General features: G+C 44.4%; 1 protein-coding gene and 1 long non-coding RNA gene across 10 annotated transcripts in view; both read left to right on the forward strand.

The window, feature by feature from the left end:
- PLXNA4 (plexin A4) overlaps positions 1-27,880 on the forward strand; it is a 446,249-nt gene that overhangs the window by 214,572 nt on the left and 203,797 nt on the right. For all 9 annotated transcript variants that reach the window (XR_007380141.1, XM_048959145.1, XM_048956708.1 and 6 more), the window contains exon 4: positions 12,379-12,510. Coding sequence is in view for 8 of the 9 variants with exons in the window: in XM_048959145.1 (XP_048815102.1) it covers positions 12,379-12,510 (132 nt within the window). In the remaining variant the exon portion in view is untranslated. The remainder of the gene's footprint in view (positions 1-12,378; positions 12,511-27,880) is intronic.
- LOC125688365 (uncharacterized) lies at positions 583-3,795 on the forward strand. Its single transcript, XR_007374707.1, has 3 exons — positions 583-691; positions 2,268-2,331; positions 3,167-3,795. It is a non-coding gene; the product is annotated as an uncharacterized LOC125688365 (long non-coding RNA).

Below are 27,880 nucleotides of genomic sequence, written 5' to 3' on the forward strand. Positions count from 1 at the left end.
ATCTGACTGATGTACAAGGAACGCCTGTGATTAAGGGTCTGGAGACACATGCTGTTCTTATGCTATCGGAGATAGCAATTACTTGACTTACACAATACTTTCCCCTTGAAGATTTCCAATACCAATCAATTTTTGTCTCTCTCTAGCTGTCTCTGGAGGTGTCAATAGTAATGTGCTGAGAGCCACGGTTGTGTGATCGTATGATCACCTGTTTTCCCCTGTGTGACCCTGTGAGCTGAGGACTGTACAGTGGTGCATGTCACTTAGTATCTTTTATGATCTACTCTTCAAGAACTTCCACATAACTTTTCCTGTAGGCATAGAAACTATCCCCCTAAAATGATCAAATCCATAGGTGGCTCAATGAAACACGTAGAAACTAAAGCACTGACAGGGCAGGTGACATCACTATGGTCATACGGTCAATAAATATTTAAGATGAGGTTTAAGATTCCAAATTTTCCAGTCCCTTGCCTGTGTGGGAACTGTTGAGTCATGGCCTGGACCACTGATTGAGCACCTGGGGAAAGGACCAGCTCAGCCCTGGGAGCACAGGTGAAGGCACCTGTGTGACTAGAAGGGCTGGAGCCTGGCTGCACCTCTCTTAGAGCTCATTTAAGGGCAGGATCTCTTTCTGGAGATTTCTTCTTGGTGGAGCTTTCCCCTACAAACCTGGAATCTTCTGATACGCGTAAGCAGTCTTCTTCCCTTTCTTCATAGCACCTTTCTATTGTGTCGATCTCTCTGCCGTTACACCCCTGGTGAAACACCTTTTTCCATCACACTGTTTCATCTGATTGCTACATTGCCCTAATCTTCTAACCCTGGAATCAAATAAGGTGATGAAGAGGAACAGAGTACATTCACTGTTATCAGCACAGACTGACATGAGAGCATTCTGTGAGGATAAAGCAGTAGGACTCAGCTGAATGTTTTGGAGATCCTTTGGCTTGATGAGGCAAGATGCTGTGTAGAATGCTTAGGTCCATTTGGAAGATACTGCAAGCAATGATTGGTGGTATTTCTTTCTGGAAACACTAAGGATGCAGAGAAGGAAGACCTGAGAATTTGTTGCGTCTCTGAGCAACACGTTTGTTTGTTTGGTGTGGTCTTTTCTGTAGCATTTTAGAAGGGTAGCTGTCTTTCCATTCAGTAGTGACTAGGAACATTGGAGTTTGTTGCTGCACATTGAAGATCACTTCAGTGAAGTGATGTATGGCTTCTGTAGGAGAGGAGCAGAAATTAGTGGGGTCTTTGGAAGACAGAAATTATAAAAAATGGTTTTGAGTCACTAATGAAGGACTGGATGATGAGTGATGAGAAAGCCTTGGGAAGAAGGAGGGCTCAGTGAGACACAGCTGAGCTGAGATGGCTGCTCAGGGAGTTTTTGTCTTGCTGGAGGTTAGCTGAGAGGAGAGTGAGGACTAACTAGGGATTGGATTTGGGACTAATGCTGCTCATTCATTTCTGGATGGCTGGAAATAAGTTATGTGTATAAGGAGAGACATGTCCTATGGTCAGACCTCAGACAAGGGAAAATAGACTGTTGGTGGGTTGGGTTGGGTTGGTGGGTTGGTAGATGAGAGCAGCCTTCAGTGGAGGAGTAGCCTATAGGAAATGAAGGGAATAGGCCCAGCCCGCTGCTATAGGGTTGGGTCACTTTTCTGGCAGCTTGTGCGAAAGGGGAGAAAGGATAAGCATGGACCTTTGTCCCCAGATGGGCTTTCCCTTTTATCTAAGGCAATATTGGATGATAAGCTTTCACTCTTTCTCTCTATTTTTTTTTTTTTTTTCTTTCTGTGGATAAACACAGATTATGAATGTTAGAAAAGCTTCAAGGGATGTTTTTTATCTGTTAAGTTCTTAATAGGTCACCTCGGCATTGAGAAGCCCAGGAGCTGAAACAACCAACAATTGAATTACAATAACCTCTGCAGAGCACAACCCCATCAATGGGTCTGGGGCCCAGAGATACGTGGGACCTCATTATCTTGACCTTAGCCCCAGGGATGTTAACCAACAAAAAACACTTGACAGAAAGGCTGGACTGGCTGATTTCCTTCTGAGGATTCTTCAGGTTCCCTTTTTCCCCACATAATTCAGAGATAGCACCTCTCCAAACTGCTGACAGGAATTGTTCCCAAGTCATCACTCCATCCATCCACACAAGCCTTCTGTGTCACAGAAGAATGAGTAAAGAACCCCAAACCCTGCGTTTCTCAGTTTTTATTTATGTGCTCATAGCCCATCTTTCCATTTCTCTGCAGCCATTCAGAACCAGTGCATGGAACAAATATCATTGCAAGACCAGAGAACCTTACTTGACCAAAGGTATAATCTCGGAGATATGATTTTGGATTTGAGTTGTTTAGAGGAAGTGGTGAAAATGCCCAAATCCTCAGCAAACAGGTTCTTAGGTCTGCCTCTATTATACTGTAAAGGGAAATTGCAAATGCTGCTGCACATCTTAAAAGTTATGGTTGATGCATGGAGCCACAGAGGGCACTGTGCCACCCACCATGTGTTAAAGGCTGTGTTCAGATCAGATCCTTGTGTTGTCTGCTACAGAGAGTGGGTGCCTTCGGGGGGGGGGGATTTCTGTGCTATTCAGGTGTGTTCCAACCCTAGAATCTGCAGGTATGTGACAGTGCACTTAGCACACTTGTGTTCATCTTCACCTCATCTCATAATCACTCAGTCATGACTGAGTCCCCATGGCACATTGTTGGGTGCATCCTGAGTCCAGGCGGATGAGCATCACCACGTGCACGTGTCACTGGGTACCTTTGTGCTGCAACCTGTTTGAGCGTTTCCAATGTATGGTGTGCTACTGGGTTGATGCATGCTCTGCTGTGCCTCTGTAGGCTGCTGTGTGCCCTCCTGCCCATGTGTCCATGGAATGCCTGGGTCTTTGCATGCCTCTCATTGCCCAAGGGCAGCTGGCTTCCTCAAGTGACATAGTGTCATGAAGATCTGTGGGTGTCTCAAAGCTCACTCCGTCTGGCTTCAGTCAAAGGGCCCATTGTGGTGCTGCTCAGTACCCCCCCGCAGCAATCCCAACCCCCTGGGTCACTGCATTCCCAGCATGGTGAGATGAGCTCATCTCTGGGAGGCATCTGGGCTCTCAGCCCCAAGAGCAGACACTTATAAAGGTCTTGTATTCCAGGTCCTGCCCACGTTGCCATCCATCTGTCCTCAGACCATCCCATAGGATTATCTACCACAGCTTCTGAGCAATCCCATGTAAGGATTTGTGCTCCAGGCCAATACTGTGTGAATATCTTTGTTTCTGGCCAGTCCTATTCACAGATCAACTTTGTTTTTATATGTTCTGACCCAAAACCTTATAGAGCTTGAGTCCGATAGTGCTACTTGTGTGAGGGGCTTTGATATGTAGTTTCACTTCTGCTTAAGAGCTGACCAGAGTCATCAGCTAATTTGGGTTGTATGCCATGCAAGTTGCCACCCGAAGAACGTCCTTCTATGTTGAAGTTTCATTTTTACACTCCTTTCTTTTTTTTGCATTTTTTATCTCCCTTGTATCAATCAAAATCCACTCTAACTGAGAGCATCTATTCACATTTTTTTTGTATGAAGAACCAGGACTGCACAGTTGGCAGCCCTGCCCATGAGAGAGGGGTTGGAATTAGATGACCTTTGAAGTCCTTTCCAACCCAAGCCATTTTATGATCCTATGATTCTGCCACTGGTGGCAGTATCAGGGTAAATGTCTAAAGCTAGCCATCTCCTCCCAAAATGTTGCTGATAATGAAATTCCACCAGTGTTGGACAAACTGGAGTAGCTGAGCTTTTGTACTCTTCATGTCATGACTGTTGGCTTTATGTATATCTGAACTCCTGGCATGCTGGAAAACTAGAATAACTTTTTGACATGCAAGAAGATACAGCTACCAAGTGCAGCATATTCTCTTTCAGAGTGTTCTGTGGGATGCTGTTATGTGGAGGAGATGACTTCGTAGCTGTAAAGTAGCCATAGATGTGCTGCAGAGAGACAAATGCATAATCCAAAAGCGCCATCATACTGTGCATGAACAGTGTGACAACAGGATGGCTCTTGAGATGGTTCATTGGGATCATAAATACCAGCATTCAGGAGCAGGGCCCTCACTATGAGCACAGAGCTTGGCTTCTGGTAATGTCAAATAGAGAATCTGGGGTGCTGGATAGAGTGGTAGGAAAAATGGATGAAGAGAGCTGTGTTCCTAGAGTGACTAAAATCTTGCAGTGCTTATAATCCAGACACAAAGGATATTATGGGATCCTTGGAGATACCTGTGAGAAACAAGCAGAATTGTCCTGTGTTCCTCCCTTCTTTTTGCTCTCATCAATGATGGCAAGTCTTCGCCACCTGTAGTGTCCTTTCCTCAAAGCTGCCAGATGGACAGCACTTGCAAGAGCCTCAATAAAGGCTTGTGTACAAACTATGTGACCACAGTGTTTAAATGTCCTCTTGGTTTGCTCAAATGCATGCCTGATGTAGGCATCAGATCTCAGAGATGGCACTATGGGTCAGCATGACATTTTCTAGGACATCTCTGCAGGCCAGTGCCTTTTGTTCCCTGCTTCGTTTTCCCTGGATAGAGGGCAAAGCTGATTTTTTCAGTCTCAAATGGCTTTTATTTTAGGTTGCAGGGTTGGGGTAAGTGAAGAGTGTTTCTGAAACATCTATCAGCAAGAGCACGTGCACTCCAGGTATGTGGGACTGAGGTGGCTGCTGTCAGGAGAGCAAGGGCCAGAAGTTGTGATGCCTTCTGCAAAGGAAGGGGAAGGAATTATAGATGCAGGGCTCTGGCTCTTGCATGTAGCATCACAGCCAAGTCCTCAGTATGGAGACTGGAGAGTAGAGGCCTCAGCCCCATGCCATAGGTGAGAGCCAGCAGCCTGCTAATAGGTTGCCTGGCTGGGCTTGTTGCTGAACACCAATCTCTTGGCAGACCATTACCTTGAAAAACGAGCTCTGCCGAGCTTGCCTTGTGTTGTTGCAAACTAATGATTTGCATTGATTAGGACGTGGCTCACGACTGTCTAATTTATCAATCAGGGAGTGCCAGGGGATAGTGTGTAAACCATGCTTTCAAAAATGATGTCATCTGTCAGTGGGCTCATGAATGTAAAAGCTGCACACACCTGACATACTCTCCCTGATGAAGGGTAGAAAGGACCCAGCCACCTCTTTGTCTTTCCCCTGTGTCCAGGTCTGAAGCTTGAACAATTGCTGTTTCAATTTGAGGTGAGCCCTGCAGTCCAGGCATATCCTGGCTGGCCACACTTATGGCTGTAATTATTATTTTTATGGTAGTGGTAGCAGTGATCATAAACCTACTGTGTTAGTTGCTGTCCAAACCATGAACAAAAGTCTGGCCTTTTGTTTACGTCTAATTTAGATCATAAATCCATTATGGCTGGGAGTTTCTCTTGCTATAAATGTTAGTGGGGAAATAGAGTGGAATGGCATGGAGTCACTTGCTGTGGACCATTTTAAAAAAAAAAAAAAAAAAAAAAATAAAGGACTTCTATCTGCTTTGAGTTGGTCTCCTGGCTTGCAGGATCCTCTGGCACAAAGCAGAAGGGTCATTCCAGTGTATCCTGCATTACTGCATGCTTGATCCATTGTAACTCAGTGCCCCTTAAACATCTAGCAGTGACCTCTAGTGAGTCTTCTCAGGAAGCAGAGGAAGCAGAACTCTGAGGTTGGTCTCCTCTCCAGATTGCCTAGCATTGCCTCTGGTGACAGTGGCTGCCATCCAGACACGTTTGGATCTGGACAGCATTGAACACATGAGTGCTGTGACCAAACACTTGGTTTGTTAGGATCTTGCTCTCCGTATGACTGAAGGTGCTTTCAGATCTGTACTTGGATGGAACGACTTGATCAACTCAAGCAGCACCTCAAAGCTGTACAAGAGAAGAGAGAAGACTGCTGGCTGTTAGGCAGAAGAAAGAGATAGCTCACCCCTTGCTTTTTCAATTAGTGTTTCTAAAAGCCTCTTGAATTGGTAGATAGACAGGATTATTGAAATGTCATATTTTATTAGAAATTGATCTCCTGCTAATAGGCTTTAGGCAAATTAAATGGATTACTCTATCGGAAAACACATGGCAAAACAGGGAACTAGGAGGAAAGAGAGTTCACCAGCTCCTTCCCTGTCTTTGCTGAGATCAGTGCAGTTACATCACGTAACCCAAATCAATGGAAAAGCAGAAGTAGGTTATCATCATTGATAATGATGATATGTCCTGATGTTAGATCATACTCTGCTGTGTCTTTACTCCCTTGCCATGCCAGAAACTGCAGCCAGCAGACTGTGCCCACTGGGGAATGTTAGGTTCATAAAATGGGGAGGAACTGATATTGGAAAAGCAGTGAAGTATTAGAGGCCCCTGTGCAGTCGTAAGGCTGTGGCTGGGCACTGCTCAGAGCAGCCTGGATTGATGTGCTGGGCTGCAGGGCTGCTTGGATCTCTTAGAAATGAGATTTGCTGAGCCTTAATCCAATAGTAAGAAATAATGATGGTGATTTCAGTGAGAAGCCCTTGGAGAAGGAGATGCAGGGAGTACAAAGAAGAGATGCCTCAGACTATGGGGAGGACAGAGATTGTCCTCTGCCCAGCTCTGGTTTTCCCTATACAAAATATTTCTTTCAGAGCCAGTGCCACTGTTTGTTCCTTTGCACCCAGGTGGAGGCTGTGGGGCCTGATTCTATGTCCTGTGGGGCTTTGTCTTTGAAATCCATTCTTGCAATCTTCCTTAATCACCTCCTCTGGGATCTGGGGCAATTTCATGGCTAAAACAAACTGTCGCTGTTACTTGAGCAGGAACTGCCAGAGTGCTGTCTGGAAGCACTGGGGCTGGCAATGATGAATTCCCTCTAACTTCATCAGCCTGGGGTCTGCTGATTCTGCACAAAGCAGAGTGATGGGGAGGGAAGTGTTGGCTGAATGAGCCATGGTTCACCAAGCTCCTCATCCCCTTAGTTATTCATTTAATTATTTGTAATGACTATCAGCCAACTAGACTCTGCTCCTGCTGTCTTCCTATCCAGCTGTTGTCTGCCCCGTCCCAGTTCCCAAACAAATCTCAGGAGACTTGGCTGGATTTTAAGGAGTATATGGGGGTCTCACTTTCACTCTGCTGATGCTCTGAGCAGGAATATATGGTTTTAGAAGAGCAGGAAACAGCTGAGCACAATTGACATGGCAGAAGTGATGCAGACTTCTGCTGCCTCTAACAAGACCAACCTACTGGGGCAAGAAAATTGAGATGATGTGTTAGCAGGAGTGCTGTGATCATTTTCATGAAGCCTGCTTTCGAAGAGATTCTGAAGGCGATTTTGAAGACAATCATTTGCCCATGCTTAAAATACTGCTATTTATATACTAGAAAATGTAGCATAACTGGATTTTTCTTGTATTAAACAAGACTGCATTATATTCAGAGAATCATAGAATGGCTTGGGTTGGAAGGAACCTCAAAGATCATCTAGTTCCAACCCCCTGGCATGGGCAGAGTTGCCACCTACTAGATCAGGTTGTCCAGGGCCCCACCTAGCCTGGTCTTGAACACCTCCAGGGATTTATTAATGTGCTCCAAACACTGATTCAGTCTGTGACATCATGCCATGCCTGTAACACAAGCAGCTTAGATGGCTGGTTTTAGCAGAAGTGGCATTCATCTACAGATCAGCTGTTTTACATTGTGCTATTTGCAAGTGCAGATATACAGTTTAAGCTTTGCTGCTGATGTGCTTAGACCTCCTTCACAACTCACTTCTTGGTATGAAAAATAATGCTTCCCAAAAGTGACCATCCCCATCCAGCTTAGCAGAGGAAGAATGTACTACCAGAACTGCGAGATCCTCTGATCGTGGGGCAGGACCAGTGCTCTGGTCTGCAAGGGAGAAGTTTCTGTTGCTCTGCTGAGATTGAAGAAATTTGTTTTTGCCACAACCATGGTTTGTCTTTCAGTAGTGAGGCTGATTGCTTGCTGACACCTATTACTTCTCTGTCCTCCATCTCCACTGTTTTTCTTTGGTCCGTTTGAGATTGCAGAGTCATAGAATCATTACAGTTGGAAAAAAACACTAAGATCATGTAGTCCAACAATCAGCCCATCCCCACCATGCCCTCTAAACTGTGTCCCTTGCTTTAGGGAGTTTTTCTGTGCCCCTTACTTCAATAACCACATGATTCCAACCCCTGAAACCCATGACCCCTTCTAAGAGAGAAGTCCAATTGGCCACCAGCTTGCAGAATCACAGAATGGCCAGGATTGGAAGGGACCTTAAGGATCATGAATCTCCAGCCCCCCCTTGCCACATGTAGGGAGTCTTGCCCAGAACGTTTCTCTCCTGTTCTCACCATTTCTCTCCTGTGGAATCACAGTAGCTGTAGGGATCCAGATAAAACTGTAAGCATCAGTAAAATAATGGAAGGTATCTTTTACTTTCTTTCATCTTCCAGACCAATGGGCTCTTTGCCAGAATGCCTACAGGGCTAGCCATGACCAGCGTGGGAGTTCAGGAAAGACCAGAGCCTGTATCTTTAAAGATTAATAGTGTTGTTTGCTCATTAAGGAGATCATTTTGAAGCTAGCACTAACCAGAACATTCGAGTGCAAGCATCTGTTTGCTACTGGGAGAGGATATTTATTGTCTGATACTTCAATGGATGTAAATAAACAGCCAGACCTAGATAATGTTCAGACAAACAAACAAACAGCTGCCAGAATAGGTCCCTTGGCAGTTGACCTTCGGGAAGCATCATGCTGATGTTTTAATAGCAGCCAGCTTTGAAGAATGAAGCCCAGCAAGTGCAGCCTTCGGAGAAGCAGGATTAATGTGCAGTCTGAATGAGCTGATCCCCCAGGAGCTCTGCTTGTGTGTTGGCTGTGGGGCAATGGAGGGTTATCAGGGTGCTGGGTAAAAGGTGGTTGGTGTCAGTCCTATGGGTGGTGGCAGGCATGGTGGTGAGCTTGGTTGATGATTTAGAGTGCTGAGTAGGGCAGGTGTCCAGGCAATAGGAACGGGTATTCCAGCAGTGAAAGTGATGAGCGTGTTTGTGGATGAGTGCATGTACATCTGGCAGTGGTGGTAGTGGTGGGCTGAGCACTTTTGGACTTGCATAAAATCCTGGAGCCCCTCCTTCCTTTATTGCCTTGCTCTCCACCCTCCTACCTTGCAGAGATGCTACTGGTTCACATCCAGATTCAAGGAGAAATCCCTCTGGACTCTCACTCAGGCTCTAATCTCACAGCCCATTATGAACATCTCCATTATAAGAGCATCCATACTTCAGTCAGAAGAAAAGTCCATCTGCTTCAGCACCCCAGCTCCATGCTTATGGCTGATTTCAACTAGTGAAAGCAGGAACAGAGGAAAATGCTAGTGTGTGCTTTGAGTTCTCTTGTGTTCAGCAGCATGAGTATACTGTACTTGTGTCCCTGACATCAGTGATGACCACTTGCAAGCCTAGATCAGAATCTCCTCATTTCCCCTTTATAGACTCCCTGGCTTTTTTTCCCCTTCCAAACTCAAATGCTTTAATTCCAGTGGTTGCTTGGGAATGGGGAATAAAACTCTGATTGCTATTATATTGCTTGATGCTCAGCAGCAAGATTGTTCTGTGAAGATAGAGATCCTTTAGGCTCAGTGCCTGGGGTTGAGCATATGAAGGCCAGAGTTGAAGACAGGATAAGGTAGGACTTGATTTAGGGGCCAGAATTCTGGATGCAAGCTGCAGTGTCGTCTCTTTGCTGGCACAGGACTTGCATTACCTTTGCGGTGTGGGTGAATGTCTACCAGGCTTTCTGGCCACTTTCTGGATTTTCTCTTTCCTTATTTAATAGCTATGACTAGAAGAAGAGAGGCTGTGTAGGCATGAGTGCATGTGTGTGTGCTTGCACATGTTCAGTGGAATGAGCCCTTCCTCCCCTTCTGCCCCATAATGATTTTGCAGCCAATTAGGTTAGCGATAGCTGTTAAATTCCTTCCAAGTATCACTGTTTTCCTGGTGTGAAACCTCTGCAATTTTTTACCTGCACCAAGCCCACAGGGGAGATCCCAGGGGTCTGTGCCTCGTGTCCGTGCTGTTTGTTAACTCCAGCTGGTTATTTCTTCTGCTTGCCTCTTCTATCTCCAAGCTCCTTCTCCTCTAATGGGGCTCGCAAAGGCTGGGGATAGTGACTGAGCCTGGGGTGATAATTGGCTGCTTACATATCTGGTGGCCTACAGATCTGACCCTGATGATGCTGAGAAATCAAGGTCAAGGCAGCGAAAATGTGAGGTTTGTTTGGAGCAGCCGCAGGGGATGGGAAATGGGGGCAAAGCTGAAGCAGCAGACAAAGCTCAGTCATTGCCCTCTGACAGTGAGAACTTGGTGCAGAGAAGTCCTCATAGGAAATTGGAAAGGCTTCTGTTACGGGGTTCTCTGAGCTGCCTGGGGCAGTGCCTCAATGTACAGGTTTCTGTGTTTCTTCACCTTCAATCCTTTTTGCTTGTCCTTCCTTTCTTCTGACTGTCCTAAGAGGAATAGTTTATCCTGAGCTCATTGGCCTCTTTCTTCTTTACCTCACACATGAACCGTATCGGTGACTGCTTTTAAGCAGAGACCAAGGAGATAAAGGTGTTCATTATGGACGTGAATGAGCCTTTTCCTACCAGGTACTCACTGATACTGGGAGGCATGGATGCTGGATGTTGGGCTTAAGGCCCAAACCTCTTTGTTTGCTAACACTGGGGAGTATGTTTCTATCAGCACCAGATCCATCAATATGATAAACCAACCACACGTCCTCTGGTCTCCTTTGGAAAGGGCAATTTAGACTGGATATAAGAAAATAAGTTTTTTGCAATAAGGGTGGTGAGGCACAGGCTGCCCAGAGAGGTGGTGGATGCCCCCATCCCTGGAGACACTCAAGCTCATGTTGAATGGGGCTCTCAGCACCTGATCAGGTTGTAGATGGTCCAGTGCAGGGGAGTTGGATTAGATGACTTCTAAGGGTCCCTACCAACTCATATGGTTCTATGATCATTGCAGCCCTTTGTTTATACAGGCTTTCCAGACCTTTGTTGTTCCCTTTTTTCCTTTCTGTTTTCCTTTCTAATACAAAAGATGATTCAGGCTCAGTTTCTTGGCAAAAAAAAAAACAAAAAAAAAAGGTTGATACAGAAATAACAAGCTCATGGTCTGTGTGCCAGGGACCAGTGGGAATGGGTCTTGATACTGTCATTATTCCGTGGCATGTTATTTCCTTTTGGGTGTTTTTTTTTTTTTCTCTGCACAATTACAAACCAGGATCTGGAAGCATTTGATCTGCTTTTCTCAGAAGGATATGGAGATCATCATTTGGAGCACGAAACAGATCTGCTGTAATTTGGGAAGCTAGGGAGGGGTACTGTAACGTGTGGATTGCTCTGGGATACAAGATTTTGGGGAACTGAGAGTAAACACAGTGAGGGGAGCAATGTAGATGCATCTCTGAATTGTGTGGTCATGAGTTTTGCTGAAATACTGAGTCTAGAATATACCATATACCATATACCATATAATGGACCCAATACTTCTGTAGATAGCTAGATTATCCTGAATTGTAATTATGCTAATGGAAAAGATTAGAAACCTTCTTCAACTGTTTTTCAGTCCTGTCTCTACAGATTAACTTTAGACCTGTAAAGAGAGAAACTTACTGAGTTTTGTGCTCTTTCTTCTATAGTTCTGTCTTACTGTCAGGGATAAACTGGGACAGTGTTCTCATAATCACTGTTATTGATGTCCCTAAGTGACTCCCTGTTATGAGTTGTAGCTGGAATCATAAGGTGTCATAATTGTGCAGGACAGATTTCAATATCAGATATAGGTAATCAACAAGAGAAATAGCCTGTGTTGCATTGTAAGTTCTGCAATAATATATTCCCCCATGGAATATTAGTAATAAGAACAATAATAGTATCTGACTAGCATTTGAGTGAGTCAGTCTGGAAGACTCTTGTGTGTTTTTTCCTCTTTTGCTCATCATCACCACAAGTTCTGTCCTTTATATCATAACTTTTGGTAAGATTTGTCCAGGCAGCAACAGTGATACAGCGATGGTAATACAACAGCAGTAATACACTGATAGTGCCAGAGAAAATTAGCAAGCTCTGGATTGTTCTTCTACGGATCTTTTGTGTTGATGGGACCACCAGCAGCAGTTTTGTGCTTTCTTTAAGTGAGGACGCAAGGGAAAAGTTTATTTTGTGGTGATGGGGGTTGTTATCCAAAAGATGTGAACAAGAACACAATTTCTAGCGATTATTGCAGGCTGAATGGAAGGAGGAAAACTACTCATGTTCTCTCCCCACCTTTTTTTTTTGCTCTGCAGATCCGTGTGGATGGCACCACCAAGAACACGCTGGAGTATGAGATAGTGCAGGTGGTGGACACTGGCCCCATCTTAAGGGACATGGCCTTCTCAATGGATCATGAACACCTCTACATCATGTCTGAGAAGCAGGTAAGAAGCCTTGTCCGTCCGGTGTTCTGAAAGCTTTTAGCTTGACTGTGCTGTGGATGGCAGAATTGGACGTGAAATTCTCAGTGAACAGTTACTGCAAAAGATACTCATGCACTGTTAAATATCTAATAATTGTGCTTAGAAACCATGGCACTTACACACTGATGAACGTTACTAAGAGGACAGGGGCACGGACCTAAGGGGGAGGAACCACCCCCAGCGTTGCCTTGTGCAGTTACACATCCTACTGGCTACATGACAAGGAGCTGCTGTTGCATCTACTGTGTACCACATTCTCTCCACCCCCATTCAAACTATGGCTACATCTGCCACAGATATGAATAGAGTAAGTGCAAAGCTGAATCTTTTGGAGCCAAATGGAGTATTTAGAGCAGTTGAAGCTTTCCTGAGACACAGTGATCTAGAGTGGGAGACAAGGCCTGCCCTGGTGAAGACATGGTTTTGAGTGAGATTCTTGTTGTTAGTATTATTATTACTGAAAATGCTACTGGCCAGTTCGTGGAAAATCCAGTCTGGGTCTTCAGCATGGAAGTCTGCTTTTGGCAGAGTGCTTGACCGTAGCGAAGTTTGCTCCTTCAGTTGGGAAGAAGTAGTTTGGCATGAAAATATTGATTGCTTGTAATTAGCCTTGTGAACATGCAAGGACTTGAAGTATTGCAACTGTTTGTTTTGTGCATGTTTGTAAAGCAGTCTTAGGATGGCTAGACAAAAGGGAGCAATGAGGGAATGTGGCAGGGCAATGCAAGTGCTCTACTGTGCACCTCCAGTCCTACTGCAGGACACCAGTTCAAGAGCAATGTGTTCACCCATACGTTACGGTTCACTGAGTAAATACAACTCTCCTGACCTTGCACCATGTAAATGGCACCAGATATAAACCACAAACATGATACGCTTCGTATTACCTTCACAAACTGCCAGAAGTTCCCTAACACCAGATTCCCCTTTAGATATTGTGTGCTGTGCTTTGACCCTCTGTCAGCATTGTGCTGCAGTGGTCAACAGTCCAGGACAGAAATGGGCCACGTTATCTTCTCCACTCTTCCACCACTATGACAGGTTTTCCACCCACTAATTCCTGCCTCTTAAAAAGGAAAGTGAATAATCATCCCATCTCCACCTGTTATGATTTTATACACCTTCATATCCTCTTCAGGTGGCTGTTTTCTACACTGTGGCTAATGATTAGTCTTTACCTTAGCTAATTTTCCTAGGGCAATAAGACAGAGATACGTGTGGGTTTTGAGTGGAGGTGGTTAGTGGGGTTGCTGCGGCCCAGGAGCTAAGAATCTGCAGGCTGATTGTTTTTCTTCTCTGCATAGTCTGGGGTGTTATAGTTTCTAAGACTGCCATTCTGTGTGCTTGAAACACTTTATTTTAGACGTTTTCTGTGTCTGTGAGGTCTCTTTTGTTTCCATCTCTTTCCTCTGAGCTATGAATAACTCAAATATGGGTTGGGGAGTGGAGCAACTCTATACATACATCTTCATTAGAGATGCTGTGAGATGTTAACACAGGAAAAAGGGTATGGTGACAGAGCTGGAACTTCTTTTTCATCTGCTCTTTTTCATAATGCTTGGAAGGAAGGATAGGATAGGTCTTCTCCAGTATCAAGGTAAAACAGTCCCAGTCACCTGCTGGGATGCGTGGGAAGCTGGAGGCAAGTGATGCTAATGAACTTCTATGAAACTTGTGAAAATACACAATCTATTTACCATCATTTTAGAAAGGGAGTCCTTCTATTTAAGTAGAGTGAGGCTTCCCACACAGTGAAAGCCTTGATGCCATGATGATACACCAAAATCTAGTGCACTGATTTCAGAGTTTGCCAAGAGCATCCATTTTGGGACAGGTCCCTTCAGATCCCACCACTCTACAGCCTTTCACATTTACAAAGCTGAGATGTTTGTCTCCTTTGGGCTGGTTGGTCTAATAACATACACAAGAGCTCTCTTGATTCTCTCTAGGAGAGGGCAATGGGGAAAATACATGCTGCTCATCACTGTTTACTCAATTCCTATCTCCTGCACAAGCCATTTCTGATTTTGTTTATGATATAGGAAGCAATGCAAGTGGTAGAGCTGCCATCATGGCAATAAGGTATGCTATCTGTGTGCCCACGGTACACATATCTGATAAATGTTTGTAAACATCTAAAGGGAGGTGAGAGGCAAATGGATGAGGCTAGGCTCTTCTTGGTGGTGTGTAGTGATAGCACAAGGAGTAATGGCCTAAAACTGTAGGAAGTTCCATATTAACATGAAGAACTTCTTTATGGTAAGGATTACAGAGCACTGGAACAGGTTGCCCTGCAAGGCTGTGGAGTCTCCTTCTGTAGAGATATTCAACACTAGTCTGGATGCCTGCCTGTTGTAGTGAACCTGCTTTAGAAGTGGGGTTGGACTCAATGATCACTTGAGGCCCCATCCTCTGTGATTCTGTATGAACACTCTTCAAGTGCTTGGATTAACATCTATTTGGCCTCAGTATGTGGAGGAGGGATGGCTGAGGGTAGGTGCAGAGTTTAGCCATCACTGCAGGCAAGATGAAAAATGCTATGGCATTGGGGAGCATGTATTTTGTCCATTGTACAAACCATGTCACACAGTCCTTTTCACACATGGATGAAGCCCTGAGTTATCAAAGTTTTTCAGTGCCCACAGCAATCTCTTTACATTTTGAGGTCTGTGGAGATGAGGGACAGGAGGGTGACAGCTTGACCCGACCTTTTTGAAGGCAGACATGGACTGGGGTTTCTTCAGCCTCAGTCTTCAGAGCTCACCCCTTGCTGTGTCCCAGAGATGAGAGCAATTCTGTTGTGTATTCAGCTACTCCATTAAAAGCAGTTTTGCAAAGCTCAACTTCATTACTCATCAATCCTCAATGGAAATGGAAGCTCCAATAATAAAACTGAATTTTTCCAGCTTGTCTCTGTTCTATTAAAGCTTTGGCAGTCCCAGCACACATTGCTCTTTCCATACCCAAAGCCAATGATGAGGTGTTAGGACCCAGTTCAGCATGGCATCCTTTAATCTGAAATGCCTTCAAAGCACTGCTGCTGTAAACCTGACTTGTGTTTCAGAAATATCACAAGGCATGTGTAAAAGCAGCATCTGCCTGGCTGCAACAAGCTTAATGGTGACAGGACAAGGGGGAATGGCTTTAAACTCAAAGAGGGAAGATTTAGGTTAGTTGTTAGGAATAAATATTTTACACAGAGCGTGATGAGGCATTGGCATATGCTGCCCAGAGGGGTTGAGGGTACTCCATCCCTGGAGATACTCAAGGCCGGGTTGGATGGGGACCTGGGCAGCCTGATCTGGTTGGGGGCAGCCAGCCCCTTCCATGGGGATTAGAGTTCAGTGATCTTTAAGATTCCTTCCAACCTGAATCATTCTATAATTCTATGTACCTGGGGTCCAAGGGAGCAGGGAGCCCTGCTTAGCCCTGTGGTCCTTGATCTTCTCTTGCAGTTCTGTGCAATGCTGAGCTCTCAGGAGCAGGATGCAGCAACTTTTCACCACCATTCTATCCATATAAAAATATAGGAAGAGTGATCAAATGATGGAAAGGGAAAGATTGGTCACCAAAACTTTCTCCTCTCAGACAAGAAGCCTGATACTACAAATTCCCTGACATTCTATGCAGTGTTTGAAGTGCCTCTTTCATCACTTTCCTACTTTTTCTGCTTCTATCTCCAATCTTACCCATTCTCTGTAGCCCTGTCTTCCCATTTGCAGGCTTTTCTGTCGCTCCATTTCTTAGCTCTGTCCTGTTCCAGCTGTCCCCACACTGCTGAATGGCCATGTCTCCTCAATGCTGGAGTGTTGATATGCTCAACCCAGCTCTGGATATCATGAGGTGCAGGATGCTCATTTTCCTCTTGTGGCTTTGGATTAGTTGTGGGGAGGTCACTCAATCAACCCACTAAACAACTCCATTTCAACGTGTCAGACTCCTGGGACTCTCCCAGTGCTTGGAAGTGTTTTGCAAAAGTGATGCAACACCTGGAAGCAACTCCAAGATATGAGAATCTTAGCTTTTCCCTTTGATATAAGGGGATCAAAGGGAAGAGCTAGAGAAAAGGAACTGAAAGGATGGGGGGGAAAAAAAGGTAAACAGCAAGAGGCCTCAACTTTGTATTATTAAAATTTCAAGACTTTGAGCTGCCACCCACTTCTGGTTTACTAATGGTTAAGGAGGACACCGTTCTGTGAATAGTTTGAGTAACCCCACGTTTTACTCAAGGAAAGAGGTTTTCTGTCCCTGGCTGTGCAGGTGACTCAGAGTCACACTCCAGCAGAATGTTGTGATTCTTTCGTATAAACTAGCAGAAAGGCACCCACGATTTGAGAATAACCCACATCAGTGCAGTGCTATCATTCCCTAAAAATCAAAGGTGAGATCGGTCAGGTCATGCGTAGCAGAAGCAGAGAGGTATTTCTGGGGGCTCTTTTAAACTTTGCCAATGCAATATCAAATAAATATGTGCTTCAGCTAAAGCATAGCACAAAAAGCATTTGGTAAAAATTAAGTAATGGTATTACAAATCATGTTGACAGGATCTTTCTGGACTTTCTGTGTCTGTTTTTCATTAAAATGGGGGAGGCTTTTACTTATTTATCTCCTGAGATTTAGTCTTCTTTTTGATGCTGAGTCATTACCTGCAGCAGAATTACTGTGTGCAAATTAGCTGCAAAGGAGGAGGTAGTGACTGGTTAGTTTACTTCTGATTTCATGACCACTGATTAAAATCTTGTCTGCCGATTGTGTTATCGTATCAATTAGTTAAAGCAATCACTAATAACTTTACCTAATTACAACATAATTTCTTCAAATGTGGTCTTTGCGCAAGATTTCAATTAGCATTAAGCCCTCGGTTTGGAGTGGCTGTTTCCTGGGGATTGTCAGCCTGAGCCTGTCCCCAGAAACACTGGCTCAAGATCACAAGTTTTAAAAATAACTCAAGTGTTCTTTCCTGTAAATTTACATTTGTTTGTTTGTGAGCCACCAGGTTGCGTGCAGACCATGTTTTTCATCATTGGTCCAAGACCAGACAAGACTGAAATGATTATGCTTGAGAAGAGAAAGCTGAGATTGTCCAATAAGTGTGACTTTTTGACCTGGGATTTAAAAGCAGCAGAAACACCCATAAGCTGTTATAAATGGTGACATTGCTACTGCAGATGTCTATCATTTCACTCTGCTGACTTGAGGGCTATTGGGAAAATGTCTGTCATCTTGTAGAAGGGGTTAGAGTGTGTTGTGTGGAACACACAACTGTACACATTGACACGTTGACAGTGAATCATAGAATGGCTTGGGTGGGAAGGGACTCCAAGGATCAAGTTCCAACTCCCAGGCCACAGACAGATCTGATACTAGACCAGGTTGCTTAGGGCCCCAAGCCTGGTCTTGAACGCCTCCAGGGACTCTTTGGAGATGTTCAGGTCTTTTGCAGGACTTCACTGTTCAACCTATAAAAGCTAGGAGGGAAGGATACGGCAGCATAATCTCTTTCCTGGAGTAATTTGATGCTCTGAGGCTGAAATGCTCTGTAAGACCAGAGTCATTAGAGCTTCTAAGAGCCTGGGTAAAGTGCTGAAATATAGTTTTTCTTTGTGAAGTTGTGTTTTGTTTGGCACTCTTTATGAAGGATTTCCTAACTCACTGCTCAGCCACCCTGCTTTTGGGCAGTCCTGAACAAAGCATATGAAGAAGAAAAGTTCCTAGAGTTCAATCAACCTCTAATAAGCACAGAGTATAATCCCAGTTGGCAGCCAGGGCAACTTTTGTTCTTCTTGACTGTCCTTTCCTGCCCTTAAAATACCACTTATCACCCTCAGCAATATCAGAGGCTGAACTCGGCTCTCTCTTGCATTTGCTTTCACCTAATTAAGGGCCTGTTAACTAAGTTGAGATGCCCTCTGAGAAATGACTGCATGGATGGAAAACCCTGCATTGATGCTCAGCTAAGGATGGAAAAGACACTGAGTGCCTGTGCTTCCCAGCCAAGAATGATAAAAGCGATTTGGCCCACTGGCAAAACTGCAGCACATTGTGCTGCTGACTCTCTTGAAATAATACTTTATCAGCATAATGCATATTATGGCAAGGAAAAAAGTCATAGTTTAGCTTGATTTTAACTCATTTGCTGCTTGCACATGGATATCCTAGGACAAAGCTTTGGCAGCGTTAAGGGAGCAGGGACACTCTTAGTATCTTAATCACATGCAGGGGTGGTTGTGTGCTGCAGTGGGGTCATAAATAACAGAAGACTGGGGTGAACCAATGAGGAACCAATTCAAGGTCTTGGAGATGTCCCAGGTGAGTCCTCTGTAGCAAAAGAAGAAATTCCACCAATGTACATCTTCATACCATGAGATATGTGAGCATCTGGAGCTTCACCTCTCATTGTCCTTCAGCCTTGGGTTTTTTGCACTTGAAATAAGCTCTATTTATGCCTTGGAACCACTTCTGTAAGTGCTAATGCTGTGTTCAGTACCTCACTTTGCCATGAAACAAGTACTATTCTAAGGAGAAGAGCTTTACAGCTCAGAAACAGTTCAGGATTTGAGAGATCTGGACTCAAATCCTACATTGTATCATGGCAGACAAGCCACTATGGATCCATGTGTCCTGAAGGTACCATAGATAGTTCCAAGATCAGGACATGTAAAAAGTCCCTGCTTGTAAGCTCCCTTTAAGTATTGGAAGGCAGCAATGCTTAAATTGGCTCAGTCTTTCATCATAGGAGAGGTGCTCCAGCCCTGTGGGCATCTCTGTGGCTCTTTTGGACCCACTCCAACAACTCCACATCTTTCTTGTGCTGGGGACCCCAGACCTGTGTGCAGTGCAGCAGGTGGATCCTCTCAAGGAAAGAGTACAGGGCAGAATCACAGATCACAGAATCACAAGGTTGGAAACTACCTGCAAGATCATCCAGTCCAACCACCTCCCATTCCAATCAGTGCCACAAGCTACCAAACCATCTCTCGTAGCTCCTCATCCAGGCGCCTCTTGAACACTACCAGGGATGGCGACTCCACCACCTCCCTGGGCAGCCATTCCAGTGCCTGACCACCCTTTGAGAGAAAAAGTTTCTCCTAATATCCAACCTAAACCTCCTCTAGTATAACTTCTTGCCATTTCCTTGGGTCCTACTATTTGCCTGGGAGAAGAGGCCAGACCCTTTTGCACCACAACCTCCCTTCAGGAAGTTGTAGAGTGCAATGAGGTCTCCCCTGAGCCTCCTCTTCTCCAGACTAAACAATCCCAGCTCCCTCAGCTGCTCCTCGTAAGACTTGTGCTCCAGACCCCTCACCAGTTTCGTTGCCCTTCTCTGGACACGCTCCAGGGCCTCGATGTCTTTCTTGTAGTGAGGGGCCCAAAACTGAACACAGTACTCGAGGTGCGGCCTCACCAGTGCTGAGTACAGGGGGATGATCACCTCCCTGCTCCTGCTGGCCACACTATTTCTAATGCAGGCCAGGATGCCATTGGCCCTCTTGGCCACCTGGGCACTCTGTCGGCTCATGTTCAGCCGAGCATCAACCAACACCCCCAGGTCCCTTTCCTCTTCACAATCATCCAACCATTCATCCCTGTATAACCAAATGTTATAATCACAATACAATTGTGTATAATCAATAGATATCAAGATGTTGTAATTGCAGTATAATCAAAAGAGTAAGGCAAAGCAAACAAGGATCACAAAAGAGAATAAGTAGAAGAGCTTACCCTTGGGTTGAGCTCACTAGAAGATACCAAAGAAGAGGATCTCCAGAAGAGATCCTTCCCCTCTGGTAGCCAGCTCTTAAATAGGTCCAGGAGGGGTGGAGCCTGGCTCCACCCCTTCCGGCAGCACAGGTGAATTGCCTTCACCTGTGCTCCTCTGGCTGACTCATGGCTCACCTCAGGTGATCAATCAGAGGTTCAGGCCGTGACTCAGCAGTTCCCATACAATCCCCAAGCCTGTAACGCTGCCTGGGGTTGTTGTGGCCAAAGTGCAGAACCCGACACTTGGCCCTTGGATTCTGAAGGAGATTCATCTCCCCCTCACACCTTTATCAGGTCTGTAGTCTGAGCTCTGCTGGAAGTGTTGGAGGGGGAAATGCTCATTGGGAGAATCTTTGTAGCCATCCTGCAGGTAACTTGATAGCTCTCTTGATCTCTTCCCTGTGGAAGAGTTTGGCAGAGTTTGGCAACCTTTCACCAAAGAGAAGAATGTAACAGAGTGCAGACTGATATCCCTTGGCTTCATTCTTGGACTTGCTTATCCATACCAGAATCCTGTTTCCTTCTGACCTACTGTGTCCCAGAGATGACTTCTTTCTTGAACCCTTCCACAGCTGTTGACTCCACCACCTCCCTGGGCAGCCTGTTCCCAGGTGGTACTTAAACTATATAGTTATTCTCACATCTATGTGCCTTCCCTTTGTGAGGAGAATTATGACTTTCACATCACCATCTGTGGAATTGCATTTGGCTTGAAATTGAACAGCAATATCTAATGTCAGCATTCTTCTGTCAGCTTGCTAAAGCCCTCTCTGTACCAAGCTGCTTCATCCATGGATTGCTGCAGTGTAGGAGATGGAGGATGCTTGGGGACAGTTGAAGGCACAGTGTTCCTATAGGGAATGGATTGTTTAACCTTTGGGACTCTTTACAGGTTGTCCAGAGAAGTTGTGGATGCCCTATCCTTGGAGGGTTTCAAGGCCAGCCTGGATGGGGCCCTGGGCAGCCTGATGTAGTAGGGGGCAACCAGCTCATGTCAGGGGAGTTGGAGCTTGATTTTTAAGGACCCTTCCAACCTAAGTCCTTCCCTCATTCTGTGACTGTGTCATATCTCTGCGGTGAACACAATTAGAGGGGGTTGCCTGGGACTGTGGTGTGAGGAATGAGATGGGTCGAACCAGCAACCATGTCTTCCTCCTCCTTTCCCCTGCGCTTTTAAGTGGGAGCCCTTGTCCTGCTGTATTTACAGGGTCCCATTCACGGCTCTGATTTCACAAATAGTAGCTCTTCTCCTTTGCACAAAAAATAGCAAAATCCTAGGAAGGCTGAAGGAAAAAGTGAGCAGTGCACGTAAGTACAGAAAACATTTGTGGAGTTACTCCCTGGGAGAGAAGTGGCAGGGACTATTGATCCTCACATGTGGATGACGAGTGGGAAGTTGTGCCGATGTCTCCCCTGGGGCTCAGGACAGCCTGGCACACTGTGCACGGGTCAGCTGGCCCTATTGATTATGGTGTTATTCCTCTGTGGTGTGGCTCCTGAGAGTCAAACACAGCCTGCTGAGCTCTGCTTGGGGAAAACAGTACAGATCCGTGGAGTTCAATGCAACACTCCTATTATATGTATAATATATATATAATATATATAATATATATATATATATAATGATTATACATCCACTCCCATTTCTTGGTGCTCTGGTTGGGGTTTCAGCTTGGAATAGGTCAGAGTATTAAGGGCAGCTCAAGGAATTTAGGTAGAAATCTGAAAATCTTTGTTCCCTCCTCCCCCAGCCCCTGACCCTGTAACAGACTCAGAAGGGGAGAAGAGAGAGGAAACCTAAGAAGCTGATGATTACATGTGAAGCGTGCCAGATCTGTAATCCTGGACTCCATTAAACATCTGTCTCCTCCAATCTCTGTGACAGCCAGGTCTCCTCCTCTGAGCTGCCTCACTCAGACCTTACATTTGCAGGTCACTTGAAAGCACCAGTGTTTAATCACCCTCTGCTTTGGTATTCTGCTGGGCACCAGTGCTCCCAAGGAGGGAGGATTTGGGTAAGGCAGTGACCCTGGCTCAGGAAACCTTCAATGCAGTCACTTCTATACCTCTTGGGCTTAATCTTTTCAATCTAACACATGCTTGAGTGCTTTCCTGGTTTGGTGCCCTGTGGCTGTCAGGGGCTCTTCTCTTAATCATTGCATTTTAAATATGTTTCAAAAGTTGTTTCCAGTGCAGGCTCATATATTTTTCTTTAAAGGAAGTATTTACTATTCTCAAGGCATTTCATTACACCATGTCTGTACAGAGCTTTTGTTTTCTAGTACTATTTTGTGTTAAATGTTCCTGAGCTGCTAAGAGTGCTCCTTTCTAGTGCGGATTAATAGCCGGGTTTTTTTTTTTGTCAGCATCATTTTTTAACTGTCCCACAGTTTGTTTCTTTTTCCCCCTTCTGCCCATTTTACTTTGTGCCTTTCTTGCTTTATTTCCCTGCTAAATATCTCTCATCATTTTATGCTGTGTGATACAGCCATTATCAACATAGGCGGGTGTTGTAGGATGAGGAAAATAAAACCACGTCAGAACCTGCCCTTGAATGGCAAGCTGGCTTTTATGTTCACTTCTATTAAAAAGGAACTTTTGTGTCATGCTGTGTTTTACTGTTGGTGTTTGGATAATAGTATACTCAACCACCTTGAAAAAATTTTCTTGTAGTATCTCCTAACAAGATGAGGAAGCAATGGGAATTCTTGAATGCTAATTTGGTTTTGTTTTACTTTGTGGGGGTTTTTCTTTGTTTGTACATTGTGGGATTTTTTGGTTTTGTGTTTTTCCTTTTTGAAGGTATTCTGAGGCAGTGAACCAAACTGGTCATTGATTCTGATGCACAGAATCATAGAATTGTTTGAGTTGGAAGGGACCCTTCTGGGTCATCTAGTCCAACTTCCTTGCAGTGAACAGGAATAGAATGCATCTGTATTTTTGTTTGTAGCATAGGCTTGGTATACTGTGCCATGGAAGCACATTTGTGTAGATGAACAGCACAGGCCAGGAAGTCTCCTATTGCTGTAATGATATTCCCTAGATATCCCTCTTGGATGCACACCTGAGGCTATGTTGATACAATAAACATAGAATCAGAGAATCATCAAGGTTGTAAAAGACCATCCAGTCCAACCATCCACCTACCAGCAATATTTCTCCATGATGGCAACTTGGCAATCTTGGGGTTGTTTTCTTTGAGGCAATAAAATCAATACCAAGGGTTGTATGACTGTTTGCTCATTCAGTGGGTGTTGTATGGGGACAGAATAACATGGTGCCCCATGTCCTGTTGAATAGGTTGAAGTTGGAACTTCTTGAGATAGTGGTCCTTAAACAATTAGACTTGCTAGCTCATCTCAATTCCAGTACTATTCATGCCATTCTGATTCCTTTCCTTTATTGGATGAAGGGATTCTTCTTTTCCTCTAGTCCTGAACTCCAATGTACAAAATTACTCTTACACTCCTCTGGGAGCTTGAATCCATGCCTGCCTTTGTGGTGCATCTATGAGCTTGTAAAGCATGCTGTATTTCTTGTGTATTAAAGATGGTGTTCTTACAAGCTGTCTGTTCCAGTGATGTAATTGGTGGTACTGAGTGATATGGTTCAGTGGGCTTGGTGGTGACAGGTTGATGGTTGGACTAGATGATCCTAGAAGTCTTTTTCATCCTTCATGATTCTATGATTCTGTGATTTGGGAATCCTTCTCTGGAAGAAACCTTCCAATGCACTTTTGAAGTTCATTTATTGATAGTTGTTGTCCCAGAAAGCAAACGTGGCAAAAGCGATGTAGGCAGACATTTGCACCAACTCAACCTCCATCAGGACAAGGTACCCTTTTTTTCTCTTCCAATAAATGTGATAAATCAGGGAACACTGTTGAAACCAAGTGTCATAGTGTGACCTGAGCCTGTACGGTTCAGCTTTCTTTCACTGCCAAGAAGTGTTATCCTCTTCCAGACCGTATAGGGAAGAAACTTCAATTTGAAGCCTGTGTAGCATTGTGTTTTAGTTAGAGCTTGTGGATCCAGCAATTAGAGTGATCCTCTTTTGGCTTCTTCATGAACTTAATGCATCTGCCAGCCTTTGGATGGAGAAGATGTACATAACACCCTGATTGCTATTTTTGCATTCCCTATAATTGTTTCTTAAAACAGTGTTGACATTTAGGCAGGAGTCTTCAGGCAGCTGCTTCTGCAAACACAATGCACTTTGAGCCTCTTTATGTGCTTTAGTTGGGCTGAAAGTTTCATGGTCCACTACAACCAGCTCAGAACAAAATGCTGGTAAGGGTCAGGACATCTTTCAACCACAGGATGCAGTGTAGAAATGAGCCTGGAGAGATTTGAAAACTCTGTCGTCTCCAGAACAGATGGATGTTTTTCTTTGCCTTCTGAAAGGAACTATGTGGTATATTTTTCACAGACAGCCCTACCACATTCTCCAGGCTTACAATCCCGTTGATTTTTACCCGTGACTACCTTAGTTTTCATTATAGCTTCACATGACACCCTTGAGACCCACGGACATTTGGAGAATGGATCAGTGCAATGGAAGACTCTTCTTGCCCTCTATGAGCTGCCTATGTGTGAAGGAAGCCATCTCTTTCTCCCCCAGCACACCGACATGGGCTTCATGCATCTGTTCTGTCCCCTTCAAGGTGGCCGTGTTCTTTGCTGTTTCACATTTTCCTTTTCTCTCTCTCTAAGAGCATAATCTATACTCCCAAGACTTTCACCTCAGGCCATTAACTGGCAGGTTGGTCATTATAAACCACTTGGCAGTGACTGATTATGGGGGGCTCTTTTGCTATGGAAAATGTGGAACTGATTGTCTGGGTGACCTCGCGTGACCTCGAGAATTCTGCATTTAACCTGGCTTTAGACATAATAAACCCCAGTAATTAGCAGAGAAATTCACCGGTGACGTATCTAATTGATTGGAAATGCCAATCCCTGGTGGGACGTGAAGCTGCACTGTGCTGGGGGAGAGCTGCCTCGCAGGCAGGGGTTGTAAGGATGCTGTCATGAGGCAAGAAAATGCAGGGAAGGAATGCAAAGCATGTTATAGGTTTGCTTTTCTTTCCAGCTGAGCATGCTGTAGATTTGCTTTTCTTTCCAGCTAATGGACTTGGTGAACATGCTATCCATCACTAATTACTTACTCCTTTACTCAGCACTTTTCCAAGGTTGAGCTCACACCTTTGGGAAAACACACCTAATGTCTGCGCAGTCCATCTTAAACACGTGCTTGCAAAGAGAAAAACAGCTTCTGTGATTCTCATTCACAAATCCAGATGTATGAGCCCTTCAAGGAAGCAAATATGGTCCCTATTTGGGAGAATATCATCTTTTCAGGTTGTGTGTATGTGGAAACCTTATGTCCAATCTAGGTAAGGATTTCTGACATCCCCTCCAAGTCTTGGATTTGTGCTTCCAAAGGGATGACAGTTGAAATAAAGAAAACAATTACTATTTTTTGGTTGTTTTGATTTGGTTTATGTATAAAGCTGTGCTGTGAATCAAATGAGTGAATGGGCCAGCCTCACAACTATATGTGTGCACACCTTGGGGATTGCTGATCTGTGATATGGGATCAGGAATGACCTGAGAGTGGAGGTGGGATTTACCTTCATTTGCTATTGTTGGGGTTTTTTTTCTTAATAAATTGTGGTTTTCCTTGCTCCTGCAAGCAGTTCATTCTATACTGAGAGACATTATTGCTCTCTACAACTACCTGGAAGGAAGCTGCAGTGAGGTGGGGACCTCTTCTCCCAGGTAACTAATGATAGGACAAGAGGTGATGGCCTTAAGTTGTACCATGGAAGGTTCAAGTTGTATTTCTTCTGCAAGGAATGGTCAAATATTGGAGCAGGCTGCCCAGGGAGATGGTAGAATCACCATCCCTGGAGGTGTTTAAGGAAAGGATAGAAGTGGCACTGAGGGACATGGTTAGTGGGCGTGGTAGGGACGAGTTGATGATTGGATTGAGGACCTTAATGGTCTTTCCAACATTAATGACTCTGTGATTTGATAATGTCCAAAAGTACAGATGTAGACACAGTAACACTTGTCAACAAGACTTGGCCTGTTCTGTTTGATAACATGGACACAGCATTTGGGAATAGCAGTTTAAACCAGCTAGCATGACTTGGATACTCTACATTTGCTAATGCAGTGGAAATAGGTGTCTTCTTGGGGACCCTGCAACCTTCTCGTGGCTGCAGGATCCAGGAGCTCACATATCTCTGCATCCAAGCTCCAACTGAGCTGCTTTGCTTGAAGAGCATCCCTCCTTTCCCAGCAAAGAGAAGCTTTGGAACCAATCCGGGGCTTTAGGGACACTTTCATACCCTGGATCAAGAAATCAAAAAGGAAAAAATTAATACAATGACACACCATATGCAAGGAAGCATCTTGCAGAGAGTGTGGAGTCTCAAAACAAACATTAGATATGTAAACAGAGTATCAGCATTCCTTGGTGAGGATAACTACAGATCCATTTATTGTCTTCTGATGATCTGTTTCCATTAATTTTTGTAGTTAAACAGATGAAAGTGCTTGTGGCAAATATCTTAGGCTTTTCCAACTCCCACATGAGCCAAATAGCCTTCCTTTGTGAACTGACAATCCACCTACTGCTGGATGTGACACAAAGTTTATATAGCCTACTATTTGTAGTGACTCTTTGCCCCTCTATTCCACAAGGATGTACTCAAACAGCTCTAAGGGTGTATTCCTCCTACTGAGAAGAACAGCAAAATGTTGGTTGTGGTACAAAAACGAGCTTTGATAAGTTCTGAGGTCTTATTTAATGTAGGTGTATGATTTGGATATGTCTTCATTTGCTTCCTCACACAACTGTATAAGAGAAGGAAGGAGAAATAACACCTGATAAATAATTGCAGTTTTGAATAATATTTTTCTAAAGGTATTGCTTGTAGGTCTTAACATCAGCAATTTTGCCTCAGGATCCTAGAAAAATAGCGAATTCCTTTACTAGGTAGATTAAAGTTTCTTTCTCGGCTGGGCCAGGTCCCTAGAAATACCATGTGTGTTTAAATTCTTTCCCATATTTATTCTTTTCTGCCACTGTTTCTCCAAAACACTACTTTTTTTTTCGCCCATCAAAAATTCACCTTGAGTTTATTGCCAGTTTTTGGGGAAAAAATATTTGGTCTGGCTCTGTGATTCACTGTTAATTTTGGAATCTGTTCTTTTACCTGTTGGCAAGGAGAGTAGTCAAGTGCAGCTGAGGCCTGGTGTATAGAATCATAGATTGATTGGAAAAGACCTCAAAGATCATCTGTTCCAACCATTGACCCATCACCACCATGTCCACTAAACCATGTCCCACTAAACCATGACCTGTGTTGCTATTTGTTGGCTCGTTAGTGTTTTCTTAGAAGATTCCAGAGATAGACATAGCCTTTTTCTGAGTGCCCTCTTCCTTGGTTCAGACTAGAAGTAGGCTGCAGGTGAATGAGTTCCATGCCAGATCATAAAACAAGAGAGAAGACATGTCACACTGACATCACCCATCACTCCTCTGAGTTACATCTCTTCCT

The sequence above is a fragment of the Lagopus muta genome, chromosome 1 (assembly GCF_023343835.1).
Source record: "Lagopus muta isolate bLagMut1 chromosome 1, bLagMut1 primary, whole genome shotgun sequence".
Lineage (NCBI taxonomy): Eukaryota > Metazoa > Chordata > Aves > Galliformes > Phasianidae > Lagopus > Lagopus muta.